General features: G+C 37.5%; 1 protein-coding gene across 3 annotated transcripts in view; it reads left to right on the top strand.

The window, feature by feature from the left end:
• TMEM131 (transmembrane protein 131) overlaps positions 1 to 16,967 on the top strand; it is a 186,679-nt gene that overhangs the window by 98,101 nt on the left and 71,611 nt on the right. For all 3 annotated transcript variants that reach the window (XM_061431586.1, XM_061431587.1, XM_061431584.1), the window contains one exon: positions 9,335 to 9,458. In XM_061431586.1, the coding sequence (XP_061287570.1) occupies positions 9,335 to 9,458 (124 nt within the window). The remainder of the gene's footprint in view (positions 1 to 9,334; positions 9,459 to 16,967) is intronic.

Raw genomic sequence — 16,967 nt, 5'->3', positions numbered from 1 at the left:
ATTAAAAGAAATGAGGACAATCTCAGAGACCTCCAGGACAATATTAAATGCCCCAACATTCGAATCATAGGAGTCCCAGAAGAAGAAGACAAAAAGAAAGACCATGAGAAAATACTTGAGGAGATAATAGTTGAAAACTTCCCTAAAATGGGGAAGGAAATAATCACCCAAGTACAAGAAACCCAGAGAGTCCCAAACAGGATAAACCCAAGGTGAAACACCCCAAGACACATATTAATCAAATTAACAAAGATCAAACACAAAGAACAAATATTAAAAGCAGCAAGGGAAAAACAACAAATAACACACAAGAGGATTCCCATAAGGATAACAGCTGATCTTTCAATAGAAATTCCTCAGGCCAGGAGGGAATGGCAAGACTTACTTAAAGTGATGAAAGAAAATAACCTACAGCCCAGATTACTGTACCCAGCAAGGATCTCATTCAATATGAAGGAGAAATCAAAAGCTTTACAGACAAGCAAAAGCTGAGAGAATTCATCACCACCAAACCAGCTCTCCAACAAATGCTAAAGGATATTCTCTAGACAGGAAACACAAAAAGGGTGTATAAACTCAAACCCAAAACAATAAAGTAAATGGCAACGGGATCATACTTATCAGTAATTACCTTCAACGTAAATGAGTTGAATGCCCCAACCAAAAGACAGAGACTGGCTGAATGGATACAAAAACAAGACCCCTATATATGTTGTCTACAAAAGACCCACCTCAAAACAGGGGACACATACAGACTGAAAGTGAAGGGCTGGAAAAAGATTTTCCATGCAAATAGGGACCAAAAGAAAGCAGGAGTAGCAATACTCATATCAGATAAAATAGACTTTAAAACAAAGGCTGTGAAAAGAGACAAAGAAGGACACTACATAATGATCAAAGATCAATCCAAGAAGAAGATATAACAATTATAAATATATATGCACCAAACATAGGAGCACCGCAATATGTAAGACAAATGCTAACAAGTATGAAAGGGGAAATTAACACAGTAATAGTGGGAAACTTTAATACCCCACTCACACCTATGGATAGATCAACTAAACAGAAAATTAACAAGGAAACCCAAACTTTAAATGATACAATAGACCCGTTAGACCTAATTGATATCTATAGGACATTTCACCCCAACACAATGAATTTCACCTTTTTCTCACAGGAACACGGAACCTTCTCCAGGATAGATCACATCCTGGGCCATAAATCTAGCTTTGGTAAATTCAAAAAAAAATTGAAATCATTCCAAGCATCTTTTCTGACCACAATGCAATAAGATTAGATCTCAATTACAGGAGAAAAACTATTAAAAATTCCAACATATGGAGGCTGAACAACACACTGCTGAATAAACAACAAATCACAGAAGAAATCAAAAAAGAAGTCAAAATATGCATAGAAACGAATGAAAATGAAAACAACCCCAAACCTGCGGGACACTGTAAAAACAGTGCTAAGGGGAAAGTTCATACCAATACAGGCATACCTCAAGAAACAAGAAAAAAGTCAAATAAATAACCTACCTCTACACCTAAAGCAACTAGAAAAGGAAGAAATGAAGAACCCCAGGGTTAGTAGAAGGAAAGAAATCTTAAAAATTAGGGCAGAAATAAATGCAAAAGAAACAAAAGAGACCATAGCAAAAATCAACAAACCCAAAAGCTGGTTCTTTGAAAGGATAAATAAAATTGACAAACCATTAGCCAGACTTACCAAGAAACAAAGGGAGAAAAATCAAATCAATAAAATCAGAATTGAAAATGGAGAGATCACAACAGACAACACAGAAATACAAAGGATTATAAGAGACTACTATCAGCAATTATATGCCAATAAAATGGACAACGTGGAAGAAATGGACAAATTCTTAGAAAAGTACAACTTTACAAAACTGAACCAGGAAGAAATAGAAAATCTTAACAGACCCATCACAAGCACAGAAATTGAAACTGTAATCAGAAATCTTCCAGCAAACAAAAGCCCAGGTCCAGATGGCTTCACAGCTGAATTCTATCAAAATAGAGAAGAGCTAACACCTATCCTACTCAAACTCTTCCAGAAAATTGCAGAGGAAGGTAAACTCCAAACTCATTCTATGAGGCCACCATCACCCTAATACCAAAACCTGACAAAGATCCCACAAAAAAAGAAAATTACAGGCCAATGTCACTGATGAATATAAATGCAAAAATCCTTAACAAAATTCTAGCAATCAGAATCCAACAACACATTAAAAAGATCATACACCATGACCAAGTGGGCTTTATCCCAGGTATGCAAGGATTCTTCAATATCCACAAATCAATCAATATAATACACCACATTAACAAATTGAAAAATAAAAGCCATATGATTATCTCAATAGATGCAGAGAAAGCCTTTGACAAAATTCAACATCCATTTATGATAAAAACTTTCCAGAAAGCAGGAATAGAAGGAACATACCTCAACATAATAAAAGCTATATATGACAAACCCACAGCAAACATTATCCTCAATGGTGAAAAATTGAAAGCATTTCCCCTAAAGTCAGGAACAAGACAAGGGTGCCCACTCTAATCACTACTATTCAACGTAGTTTTGGAAGTTTTGGCCACAGCAATCAAAGCAGAAAAAGAAATAAAAGGAATCCAAATTGGAAAAGAAGTAAAACTCTCACTGTTTGCAGATGACATGATCCTCTACATAGAAACCCCTAAAGACTCCACCAGAGAACTACTAGAGCTAATCAATGAATATAGAAAAGTTGCAGGATATAAAATTAACACACAGAAATCCCTTGCATTCCTATACACTAATAATGAGAAAATAGAGAAATTAAGGAAATAATTCTGTTCACCATTGCAATGAAAAGAATAAAATACTTCGGAATATATCTACCTAAAGAAACTAAAGACCTATATATAGAAAAGTATAAAACACTGGTGGAAGAAATCAAAGAGGACACTAATAGATGGAGAAATATACCATGTTCATGGATTGGAAGAATCGATATAGTGAAAATGAGTATACTACCCAAAGCAACCTATAGATTCAATGCAATCCCTATCAAGCTACCAACGGTATTCTTCACAGAGCTAGAACAAATAATTTCACAGTTTGTATGGAAATACAAAAAACCTCAAATAGTCAAAGCAATCTTGAGGAAGAAGAATGGAACTGGAGGAATCAACCTGCCTGACTTCAGGCTCTACTACAAAGCCACAGTCTTCAAGACAGTATGGTACTGGCACAAAGACAGAAATATAGATCAATGGAATAAAATAGAAAGCCCAGAGATAAACCCATGCACCTATGGACCCCTTATCTTTGACAAAGGAGGCAAGAATATACAATGGAGAAAAGACAATCTCTTTAACCAGTGGTGCTGGGAAAAGTGGTCAACCACTTGTAGAAGAATGAAACTAGAACACTTTCTAACACCATACACAAAAATAAACTCAAAGTGGATTAAAGATCTAAACGTAAGACCAGAAACTATAAAACTCCTAGAGGAGAACATAGGCAAAACACTCTCCAACATAAATCACAGCAGGATCCTCTATGACCCACCTCCAAGAATACTGGAAATAAAAGCAAAAATAAACAAATGGGACTTAATTAAAATAAAAGCTTCTGCACAACAAAGGAAACTATAAGCAAGGTGAAAAGACAGCCTTCAGAATGGGAGAAAATAATAGCAAATGAAGCAACTGACAAACAACTAATCTCAAAAATATACAAGCAACTCCTGCAGCTCAATTCCAGAAAAATAAACGACCCAATCAAAAAATGGGCCAAAGAACTAAATAGACATTTCTCCAAAGAAGACATACAGATGGCTAACAAACACATGAAAAGATGCTCAACATCACTCATTATCAGAGAAATGCAAATCAAAACCACTATGAGGTACCATTTCACGCCAGTCAGAATGGCTGCCATCAAAAAGTCTACAAACAAGAAATGCTGGAGAGTGTGCAGAGAAAAGGGAACCCTCTTACACTGTTGGTGGGAATGCAAACTAGTACAGCCACTATGGAGAACAGTATGGAGATTCCTTAAAAAACTGGAAATAGAACTGCCTTATGACCCAGCAATCCCACTGCTGGGCATACACACTGAGGAAACCAGAATTAAAAGAGACACGTGTACCCCATTGTTCATCGCAGCACTGTTTATAATAGCCAGGACATGGAAGCAACCTAGATGTCCATCAGCAGATGAATGGATAAGAAAGCAGTGGTACATATACACAATGGAGTATTACTCAGCCATTAAAATGAATACATTTGAATCAGTTGTAATGAGGTGGATGAAACTGGAGCCTATTATACAGAGTGAAGTAAGCCAGAAAGAAAAACACCAATACAGTATACTAAGGCATATATATGGAATTTAGAAAGACGGTAATGATAATAACCCTTTTTGTGAGAGAGCAAAAGAGACACAGATATATAGAACGGTCTTTTGGACTCTGTGGGGGAGGGAGAGGGTGGGATGATTCGGGAGAATGGCATTGAAACATGTATATCATGTAAGAAACAATTCGCCAGTCCAGGTTTGATGCAGGATACAGGATGCTTAGGGCTGGTGCACTGGGATGACCCAGAGGGATGGTACAGGGAGGGAGGTGGGAGAGGGGTTCAGGAAGGGGAACATGTGTACACCTGTGGCAGATTCATGTTGATGTATGACAAAACCAATACGATATTGTAAAGTAAAAAAATAATAATAAAGAAATGATAAATGGTTTAAAAATTTTTTAAAGTATGAACAAAGAAGAGATACGACAAATAGAAAATAACTAGCAAGGTGATAGACTTTAATCATAAAAAATTGCATTTTATATAAATAGTCTAAACACACCAGTTAAAAGACCAAGATTGTCATATGAAAAAAGCAAGACAAAACTAAACACATGACAGAAATCCAAAATACAGGAAGCAAAATTGACAGAACTAAAGGGGAAAACAGACAACTGAGTAGTAATAGTTGGGGACTTAGATACCCCACTTTTGCTATGGCATTTGGAAAGAAGTAAACTATATATTTTTAGATATTATCTTCTTATACATACAAATTCTAAGTAGTCCACTTTTTAAAAATACAGAATAAATGAATTTAGGGAGGTTGTAGGATATCAGATCAATAGGTTGTTACTGTTCTGTTGCTAAGTCATGTCCGACTCTTTGCAACCCCATGGACTGGAGAACACCAGGCTCCTCTGTCCTCAGCTGTCTCTCAGAGATTGCTCAAATTCATGTCCTTTGAGTCAGTGGTGCTACTGAACCATCTCATTCTCTGCCACTCCCTTCTCCTTTTGCCTTCCATCTTTCCCAGCATCAGAGTCTTCTCTAGTGAGTCAGGTCTTCACATCAGGTGGCCAAAGTGTTGGAGCTTCAGCAACAGTCCTTCCAAATGAATGTTCAGTGTTGATTTCCTTTAGAATTGTCTGGTTTGATTTCCTTGCAGTCCAAGGGACTCTCAGGAGTCTTCTCCAGCACCACAATTCTAAAGTATCCATGTTTTGACTCTGCCTTCTTTATGGTCCAACTCTCACATGCCTACATGACTACTGGAAAAACCATAGCTTTGACTATACAAACATTTGCTGGCAAAGTGATGTCTCTACTTTTTAACACACAGTCTAGATTTGTCATAGCATTCCTCCCAACGAGCAGGCATCCTTCAGTTTCATGGCTGCAGTCACCATCTGCAGTGATTCTGGAGCCCAAGCAAAGAGAATCTGTTACTGCTTGCATTTTTCCCCCTTCAGTGATAAGACTGGATGTCATAATCTTCGTTTTTTTCAATGTTGAGTTTCACACCAGCTTTTCCACTCTCCTCTTCCACATTCATCAAGAATCTCTTTAGTTCCTCTTCACTTTCTGCCATTAGAGTGGTATCATCTGCATGTCTGAGGTTGTTGGTATTTCTCCCAGAAATCTTGATTCCAGCTTCTGATTCATCCAGCCCAGCATTTCGTATGATGTACTCTGCACAGAAGTTAAATAAGCAGGGTGACAACATACAGCTTGGTTGTACTCCTTTGCCAGTTTTGAACCAGACTATGAACCAGACCGTTGTTCCGTGTCTGGTTCTAACTGTTGCTTCTTGAACTGCATACAGGTTTCATCAGGAGACAAGTAAGATGTTTCGGTACTCCCATCTCTAAGAATTTTCTGCCGTTTGTTGTGACCCACACAGTCAAAGGCTTTAGTGTAATCAATGAAGCAGAATTATATGTTTTTTTCTGGAATGCCCTTGCTTTCTCCATGATTCAGTGAATATTGGTAATTTGATCTCTGGTTTTTCTGCCTCTTCGAAAGCCAGCTGAAACATCTGAAAGCTGAAACATCTGAAAGTTCTCAGTTCACATACCGTTGACGCCTAGCTTAAAGGATGTTGAGCATACCGTTGCTAGCATGTACAATGAGTGCAATTGTATGATAGTTTGAACATTGTGGCTCAGTGGTAAAGAATACTCCTGCCAATGCAGGAGACATGGGTTTACTCTCTGGGTCAGGAAGATCCCCTGGAAATCCAGTGTTCTTGTCTGTGAAATCCTATGAACAGAGGAGCCTGGCAAGCTACAGTCTGTGGGGTCTCAAGAGTCAGACACAACTTAGCAACTAAACATCAGATACAGAAATATTTTATTTCTATATACTAACAGTGAAGAGTCTTAAAATTAAGACAATTTCATTTATAATAGCATCAAAATAATAAAATATTTAATACTTATATACAAACTTAACAAAAGTAATACTATAAACTAAAAATGACAAATCATTATCAAAAGAAATTGAAGAACTAAGTATATAGAATCTGTCCCATACTCATAAATCAGAAAACACAAATGAGAATGGCAGTACTCCCTAAATTGATCTGTGGATTCAACACAGTCCCCATCAAAATCACAATTTACTTTTTTGCAGAAATTGGCAAGCTGGTCTTAAAATTCACATGGAAATAAAAAGGATCCAGAATAGCCAGTCTCAGTGTTTTAAAAGGAGACCAGCATTGGAAGACTGACAGTTCCCAATATCAAAAACTTTCTACAAAGCTTTAGTAATCAAGTAACTCTGCAGTGTGGATAAGTGGGGAAGAATTTATATTCCAGAAATAGAACATTACATGTATTGTAAATTGATTTTGACAAGGGTGCCAAGACTGTTAAATGGAGAAAGAATAATCTTTGCAACAGATGGTGATGCTAAGACAGCTAGATATCCACATGTAAAAGAATTAAGTTGGATCTCTACCTCATACCCTACACAAAAATTAATACAAAGTGTGTCATAGAACTAAATGTAAATGTAAATGTAACAAAGCTAAGTTATAAAACCTTACAGGAAAACAGTGGAATATATCTCCATTTTTGCAGTGGGTTTTGTGCAGTGGTTTCTTAGATATAGCTCTAAAAGTAAAAGTGACCAAAAAACATATACAAATTGGATTACATAAAAATTAAAAACTTTTGTGCTGCAAATGACACCATCAAGAAAATGAAAAGATAGCCCACAGAATGGAAGCAAATATTTGCAAATATCTCCTAAGAAACTTACATCCATCATGTATGAAGAATTCTTACAGCTTTTTAAATTTTACTGTGTGCATAAGTGCAGGGTTTCCTCATCTCTCCTTGTTGACATTTCATAATCAATCAATTTCTTTTTTAAAATTTTGGGTTTTACCCATTTTTTGTCCATATTCTTCAGATATTCCTACACTCTATTTTCCAAATATTGCCACTTCTAGTTATGCCCTACATATCTGTTTTTCTTTTTATTTTTATAGCTCTGTCTTTTAAAATGTTCTAAATATGTATTCTTTCTTGCTGAATTCTGAGCTAAATTGTCAATCTTATCTTGTCAGTCATGAAGAGATTTTGTCTCCCTAGCCAATCTGTTACCTATGTTTATTGCTAATATTTTCTCTCATTTTTCTATATGATTATCTCATTTTGCTAGTATCTTGCCATATCGCTCTACATATACTCCATTATGCTTATTTTTAATTCTTGGTTTAACTTTTCCAGCTTCAGGAGTGGACTATTCCATATATAAAGCAATTCTAGCTCTGCCAGCTACTTAAAATTTGCAGTTTATACAGATGAAATAAAATTTCAGAAAACATAGGACAAAATGATTGTATAAGAGGATCTTGTAAAAGTGTAATTGAATTAGAACATGAGGGTTTTGTTTCGCACAGAGGGTAGGCAGGAAAGCAGAGCAGAGACGTTGGTAAAGGTGTGGGGGTCGAACACGGAGCCAGCCTGGCCCAAGCGGCAGAGACGTGGGGAGCCACGGTTAAGGCTGACGCCAGGTAACAGGGACTTTCATAACCCTGAGGTAAAGATTGGGGAAGAGTGGGCAGGCTCTCCCACGCACACTTTCACCACATGCCTGGTTCTGTGCTAGGCTATATGAGGATACACAGTGCGTGTATGACATAACCTTTGTTGTAGAGTACTGATTATCTTGTTGAGGAAATAAGATAGGTGTCAGATAAGTAGGGAGCACTCTGAAAAATAATTTATATTACATTATATTATAGAATTCTCTTAAGCTGTCGAGTGAGACAGCCTGTACAAACGTGATTAGCAATGGAAGAACCTAAAGGACTGCATACTGAGGAGGGTTCACTTTTAAGACAAACTATACCTTGGATCCTGAGGAGAACATTAAAGAAATCTGTGGATATCAGATCTTGAGTGCGTGCTTTTTATTGTTAGAGCAGGGACCAGAGCCAAATGCCTTGGATTCAAATGAGGTTCCAAGTGTGCCTTTAGGCATGTTATTATGCTTTCTGTGCCGTAGTGTCCTCGCCTGTAAAATGAAGATAATAGCTCCTAACTCATGAGGCAGATCTACTCACATACCTTTGCCACTAAAGTTTGCCTTCTAAATTGAAGAGCATTTATCAGTGGGAATTTGGGGAGAGAAGGAGAAGATTCAGAATTAGAGAGGCAGGTAGTGTTGCAGGAAGAAAGGGATCTGACCATTTGGTTCCTTGCCTGCTTCCTCCTAGACTGTAAGCTTTATCTGAGTGGAGACTTGCCCCCTTACCTCCCAGTACCTGACTCAGCGTGGGACATACACTTGGCACTCAGAAATTTTATTTGCTGAATAGCTAATGAATGCATTTTATGTGTAACTTTAGATATAAATCAGTGTAATAAGTCTGTATATTTGGGTATTTTGTATATATATTGGGTATATTGGTATATTTGTCTAAATAATTTTGATGATTAATTTTTTAACAAGCAGAAATTAACTGTACCACTTTAAATTGTCTTTGAATATTTGTGACCATTTTCTTTTTGTTTTTACAGACCAGTTGGAATGCCAAAAATGGAAAAAGTTTACTTACATAATCCTAGTTCTGAAGAAACTATTACTTTAGTATCAATATCTGCTACCACATCACATTTTCATGCATCATTTTTTCAAAATAGGGTAAGTTTCTCCACTACATTTGACGTTTCTTGAGTTTGAAAGTCTAGATGTTTTTATTTATCTTATTGTAACTAAAATCTAATTTGAATGTTCCATATTTATTCTGGACTTCAGTTTGCCCCATTTCCTGAAAATTACCACTTCTGCTCTTCAGCACACATTGGTTTTCTTAACATGAAACAGCCTGACAAATCAGCTTTGAAACTTAAGCACGCTGGAAAATGCAGTATTGACGTCTTCAGTTGGTTTTCCTTTCCTTCCTAATAATAGGTAAATCCTCAGCGCTGTGTTGGTTCTCTTTTTGTGAGTAATAAAGCACCAGAAACACCCACCCATTAGCTTGTGGTTCTGTAAGTCACCTTTCAGTGGGTTCTTTGCTCCAGCTTTAGTAAGGTTTTAATTAAGATGTCAGCTGGGCTGAGTCCTTGACTTGAGATTCGGGAAATCCACTTCCAGATTCATTCACACTGTCAGCAGATGTCAGTTCCCTGTGCTTGTAGGACTGAGGTTTCATTGCTGGCTGTTGGCCAGAGACCTTTCCCGGTTCCCTGAGGCACCCACTCTCCTCGTCACCATCTTCAAACCAGCGCTTGTGTGTCACATCTTGCTCATGCTCCAGAAATCTTCGGCTTCCTCTTCCACCACCAGTGGAGAAAACTCTGCTTTCATCATGTCATTAGGTCAAGACCACCTGGCAGTCTCCTTATTTTATTAACTTAGAGTGAGCTGACTGATAATCTCATTGTATCTGCAGAATCCTTTTTATCAAATAATGCAAATCACAGGTGTGACATCTCCCCACATCCACAGTCACAAAGTGAGGGCAGGAAATTTGGGGGCCTGTTTAGAATCCTACACACGCATCCTCTAAAATTTTACTTATAATCATTTTTATAGATACTGTGCAAACTTGTTTCTATAAAAAAAAACCTTGACAAAAAATTGATCTGAATAAATTTTGAATTTGAGAGAATGCATTAAGCTTTAATACGTAGACTTCCAAAATAATTACCTAAATAGCAAATATCAGAGGAAAGTAAATTAATGAAGTCTAATTTCATCTTCCCAGGATTTTCCCTGACTCCTTTGAAGAGATAAAACTAAATAATTAATTTTTAGTGTATAAATTTTCATCAGTTATTTCAATTTTTGCATTTCTTTCTAAAGTCCTATTTCATCACGTTGTCCTTAAGTAGCACCTTCTAGTGTAAAAACAAGGCATATAATCTTGACATTTTTTAAATTGAAAACTATCTTGTAAACAAGGAATGGATAAGTTGGCATATTTTGATGATAAAGTTTTAATTTGCTTATTGTGCTGAGTTGTTCTTTGTTTATTTTTGTAAATATACTGATGGTCTGAGCACTTGAATCCCAGTGCTAGGAGAAACGTGTGTGTATATTCATTTGGCCTGGTACCCACGTTCCACCAATGAAGAGCTGGACCCTGATGGCTTTGCCTGTCGTCCTGCAGTTAGTGACAGGAATCAGTGTGAAGGTCTAGGTATGCCGCTGGCTTCCCTAGGGATTTGTGTCATAAGAAGCTGTGGTGTGGCTCATGTATGTTAGTCTGTGTATGGAGACACACTTAGGTACAAATGGAATCATCCAGCTTTCAGGCATTGCCCAAGTGTAGAGACATGCTGGGTTAAAAGGCAAAATAGTAAAGTGACATGAAAGCAGTTTAAAAGTAGTTTACAACTACACTACAGATTTTATTTTTATCTTGTTAACTTAATTTGCTAGTTCAAGCAGTGTTTTGTTGTTTCTAAGCATCAAGCTTCATCCTTGTTAAAGGCCGGGGTTTTTACATTTTTAATGTTCCTGTCACAATACACAGCAGCCAAATAGATAGCAGAGTTACAGATAGAAGGGGCCATGTAGACAGTGCAGACCAAGTGGCCAGCGAGGTGACCTGCAGAGCACACGGCCCATCCAGAGGGACCAGCCCTTACTCCACTCTAGCCAGCGGTGGCCACATGGGAATGTAAGCTCATGCACAGTTATGATTTTCCAAGAAGAGTCAGAAGTAGGGACTTGTATATGATAATCTCCTGATATTTACAAATGATAAATGAAGTCAATTTTGAAAGACAATGTAGACCAAAGAAAACTAGTTAAAGGTCACCAATTTGACATTTCTGGACTGGCTCTCCTAGGGACTTATTTCAACACATGAATCTTAGGCAAACAGAATAGTCTCTCTGAAAGTTCTTCAAAAGATAAACTCAATGTGTATGTAGTCAAAGAACAAGTTAAAAGCCAGTCTGTGTTTTCCACTGTCAGGAGGTGGAATTAAACAATAAAATAATTTACACCTATCAGAATTTACGTTTAGGTACTCTAGATTTAGCTTGAAAGGAGATAGCCAAAATCTGTGCTGTCTTAAGTTGTTATTTTCTTATTCTTCTTGATTTTCATCTTTATTCCCTACAGTAAGATACTGACTTCAGAAGCTCAAGAAGTGGAAAGGTGGAATTAACTCTTGAGAAGAGGGAACCTTATTTCTCTTCCACTTAATTTTATGCCTATCATTGGAGCCTTTGGGGAAAAATAAAGAGAGTTTCTCATGTCCAAGAGAGCAGGCCCTTTCTATATATTTATCCTAAGTCTAGTTGTCTTGTCATCTTTAGAATTCCTGGTCAGATCATATTTCTTTGAGAATAAAACATTTTCTGTAACTCACTTAGGTTTTTGATTATTAACCAGTATCATACATGCATTAACTAACCAGTAGGAAACACAAAAAAGAGTAGTCATTATTTAAAAGGCCAAGTGTTACACAACCATTTTTTTTAACCCCATATAAATAATACATATTACCTGGAAGTCAAGAACAAGGGTAATAAAAGGATTGTGGTTGTGTGACAATTTATTTTTCTATATATAACTCCTAATAATTATTTGTGGTTATAATTGTTGATTAACTGTAATTGTCTAATTATAATTAAAATTACATAATATTAAAACTGCAGTTGAGACCTATTCATCTCCATGTCTAGACCTATTCATCTCCATGGCTAGACTGCATATTGACCATAAAATACATAATGTATGGCTTGTTATAAAGAATACAGATATTTTTAATACTCTGTAATAGTCAAATTTTGATTAAGATAAGATTTGGGTCCCTTATTAGTAAGCAAACAAGAACTATTTTTCCTTGGTCGTATAGAACTTTTTGTTTGATTACCTTTTTGGGTTAATTAAAGATTAACTAGGATAACTTTGCTTCAACCCATGGCTAAAATGAAGTTTTTACTCATTTAGTTATGTCCAACCTAGATAGCATATTCAAAAGCAGAGACATTACTTTGCCAACAAAGGTTCGTCTAGTCAAGGCTATGGTTTTTCCTGTGGTCATGTATGAATGTGAGAGTTGGACTGTGAAGAAGGCTGAGCACCGAAGAATTGATGCTTTTGAAGTGTGGTGTTGGAGAAGACTCTTGAGAGTCCCTTGGACTGCAAGGAGATCCAACCAGTCCATTCTGAAGGAGATCAGCCCTGGGATTTCTTTGGAAGGAATGATGCTAAAGCTGAAACTCCAGTACTTTGGCCACCTCATGCGAAGAGTTGACTCATTGGAAAAGACTCTGATCCTGGGAGGGATTGGGGGCAAGAGGAGAAGGGGACGACAGAGGATGAGATGGCTGGATGGCATCACTGACTCGATGGACGTGGGTCTGAGTGAACTCCGGGAGTTGGTGATGGACAGGGAGGCCTGGCGTGCTGCGATTCATGGGGTCGCAAAGAGTGAGACATGACTGAGCATCTGATCTGATCTGATTTTAGTATGGGTAATAATCTCTTCTCATGGGTTGAAGGTCATTACTGGCAATTAATCATACTTTTTAATTATATATAAAGACCTGGACATTTTTAATTCTATTTCAGCTTAAATTCTGGTATCCATGCATGTTATTGGAAATTGAACAAAATGTGGTAGAGCCAGTAATATGCAAATATTATTATACAGATAATAAAAAGAATCAGATTTGTATCTGTTTATATGGAATAATATGTTAATATGTAAAAAAAAAAGCACATTGTAGAATAGAATACGATGCCATTTTTTATAAAATGTAAAAAATGTTCCCTCAAACAGCATTCATCCCCTTAAACAGCCTGTCTCCAATTTCCCCACCACCCAGAGTCTGATAGCCACCATTCTGCTCTCTGCTTTTATAAGTTCTATGTGTTTAGGTTGCACGTAGAAGTGATTGTTTTTCACTGTCTATCTCACTTAGCATAATGTCCTCACGGCCCTCCATATCACAAATGGCAGGATTTTTTTTTTTGTTATGGCCAAATAATATTCTATGGATATGAATATACAACACAACTTCTTTATCCTTTCGTGTGTTGCCAGACACTTAAGTTGTTCCCGTATCTTAACTATTGTGAATAATGCTGCAGTAAACGTGAAAGTGCATGTATCTCTTCAATATCCTGTTTTCATTTCCTTTGGCTTTATACGCAAGTGGGATTATTGGATTATATGGTGATTCTATTTTTAATTTTTTGAGGATCTCTATACGCTCTTGCCTGGAGAATCCCAGGGACGGGGAAGCCTGGTGGACTGCCGTCTATGGGGTCGCAGAGAGTTGAACACGACTGAAGCGACTTGGCAGCAGCAGCAGCATACTGTTTTCCATGGTGGCTGAAACAATTTACAGTCTTACCAACAGTATGAAAGGACATCCACATCCTTACCAGGACTTTTCTGTTAATGACAGTTGTGAGCTGATATCTCATTGTGGTTTTGATTTGCATTTCCCTGGTAATCAGTGATATTGAACATCATTACATGTATCTGTTGGCCATTTAGATGTCTTCTTTGGAAAAATGGTGGGTTAGTTCCTCTGTGCATTTTAAAATCAGATTGGTTTTTTGTTATTGAGTTGTGTAAGTTCTTTATATATTGTGGGTATTACCCTCTTATCCATTATCTGGTTTGCACATATTTTTGTTTATTTATTTTCAGCTGTGCTGGTCTTTGTTTCTGCATATGGGCTTTCTCTAGTTGCACCAGGTAGGGGCTGCTCTCTAGTTGTGGTGCACAGGCCTCTCGCTGAGATGGCTTTTCTTGTTGCAGAGCACAGGCTCTTGAGTGTTCAGTTCAGTCGCTCAGTCGTGTCCAACTCTTTGCAACCCCATGGACCGCAGCATGCCAGGCCTCCCTGTCCATCACCAACTCCCAGAGTTTACCCAAACTCATGTCCATTGAGTCGGTGATGCCATCCAACCATCTCATCCTCTGTCATCCCCTTCTGCTCCTGCCTTCAATCTTTCCCAGCATCAGGGTCTTTTCAAATGAGTCAGTTCTTTGCATGGGTGGCCAAAGTATTGGAGTTTCAGCTTCATCGTCAGTCCTTCCAATGAACACCCAGGACTGATCTCCTTTTGGATGGACTGGTTGGATCTCCTTGCAGTCCAAGGGACTCTCAAGAGTCTTCTCCAACACCACAGTTCAAAAGCATCAATTTTTCTGCACTCAGCTTTCTTTATAGTCCAACTCTCACATCCATACATGACCACTGGAAAAACCATAGCCTTGACTAGATGGACCTTTGCTGGCAAAGTAATGTCTCTGCTTTTGAATATGCTGTCTAGGTTGGTCATAACTTTCCTTCCAAGGATTCAGCGTCTTTTAATTTCCTGGCTGCAGTCAGCATCTGCAGTGATTTTGGAGCCCCAAAAAATAAAACCAGCCACTGTTTCCACTGTTTCGCATCTATTTGCCATGAAGTGATGGGACCGGATGCCATGATCTTAATTTTCGGAATGTTGAGCTTTAAGCCGACTTTTTCACTCTTGTCTTTCACTTTCATCAAGAGGCTCTTCTTCACTTTCTGCCATAAGGGTGGTGTCATCTGCATATCTGAGGTTATTGATATTTCTCCCAGCAATCTTGACTCCAGCTTGTACTTCTTCCAGCCCAGCATTTCTCATGATGTACTCTGCATATAAGTTAAATAAGCAGGGTGACAATATACAGCCTTGACGTACTCCTTTTCCTATTTGGAACCAGTCTGTTGTTCCATGTCCATTTCTAACTGCTGCTTCCTGACCTGCATACAGGCTTCTCAAGAGGCAGGTCAGGTGGTCTGGTATTCCCACCTCTTTCAGAATTTTCCAGTTTATTGTGATTCACACAGTCAAAGGCTTTGGCATAGTCAATAAAGCTAGAGTGTTCAGGTTTTGGTAATTTGGTGCATTGACTCAGTAGTTGCGACTCCTGGACTTTAGAGCATGGGCTCAGTAGTTGTGATATAAGAGTTAATTTGCCCCTTGGCATGTGGAATCTTTCTGGACCAGGGATTGAACCTATGTCCCCTGCATTGGCAAGTGGATTCTTAACCACTGGACCACTAGGGAAGTCCAGTTTGCAAATATTTTTTCCCATTCCATAGGTTGCCTTTTCATTTCATTGATAATTTCTTTTGCTATGTAGGAGCTTTTTAATGCATTCTCTTACTGCTTTTTTGCTTTTGTTCCTTCTGCTTTTGGTATCATATTGTCATCATTGTACAGACCAGTGTCAAGGAGTTTTTTCCCTATGTTCTTCTAGGAGTTTTATCCCTGTTTTCTTCTAGGAGTTTAGTGGTATGAGGTTACATATTTTAAATCTTTAATCCATTTTGAGTTATTTTGGAGAGTGCTGTAAAATACGGGTCCAGTTTCATTTTTCTATGTGTGGTTATCCAGTTTTCCTAACACCATTTATTAAAGATACAACCTTTCCCTATCGAGTATTCTTGGCTCCTGTGTGAAATATTAAATGAACAGTGTATGCAGGGGTTTATTTCTGGACTCTGTTTGTCCGTTGGTCTACATGTCTGCCTTTATGCCAGAACCATACTGTTTTAGTTTCTTTACCTTTAAGGTGTGCTTGGAAAGCAGGAAGTATGATGCCTTCAACTTTGATATTCTTACTATTGTTTTCTATTTCTGTGCAAATTTTAGGATTGTTTATTTCTGTTTAAACTGTCATTGGTTTTGATAAAGATTGCGTTGAATCTGTAGATGGGTTTGCTTAGTATGGAAAGTTTTAAAATACTAACTTTTCTGAGCCACAAACAAAGGTTATCTTCCCATTTGTTTGTGTCTTACAGTTTCTTTTATCAAGGTCTTACAGTTTTCATCATACAGATCTTTCGCCTCCTTGGATAAATTTATTACTAAGTATTATTTTTGATACTACTATGAATAGAAAAGCTTTTTTTCTTCTTCAAATGTTTCATTATTGGTGTATAGCCTGTACACCAGTATACCAGTACATTGGTTTCTATGTGTTGATTTTATCTCCTGCATCTTTACAGAATTTGTTGGTTAGTTGTAGTAGTTTTTTGTTGAGTCTTCAGGATGTTCTCTATGTAATATTGTATCATCTGCAAATAACAACTTTTTCTCTTATTTTCCACTTCTGATGCCTTTTATTCGTTGTCTTGCCTCAATTGCTTTAACTTAGGCCTTCCAGTACTGTGTTGAATAAGAGTGGGCACCCTT

The sequence above is a fragment of the Bos javanicus genome, chromosome 11, assembly GCF_032452875.1.
Source record: "Bos javanicus breed banteng chromosome 11, ARS-OSU_banteng_1.0, whole genome shotgun sequence".
Taxonomy (NCBI): domain Eukaryota; kingdom Metazoa; phylum Chordata; class Mammalia; order Artiodactyla; family Bovidae; genus Bos; species Bos javanicus.
This window is presented reverse-complemented; position numbering and strand designations above follow the sequence as displayed.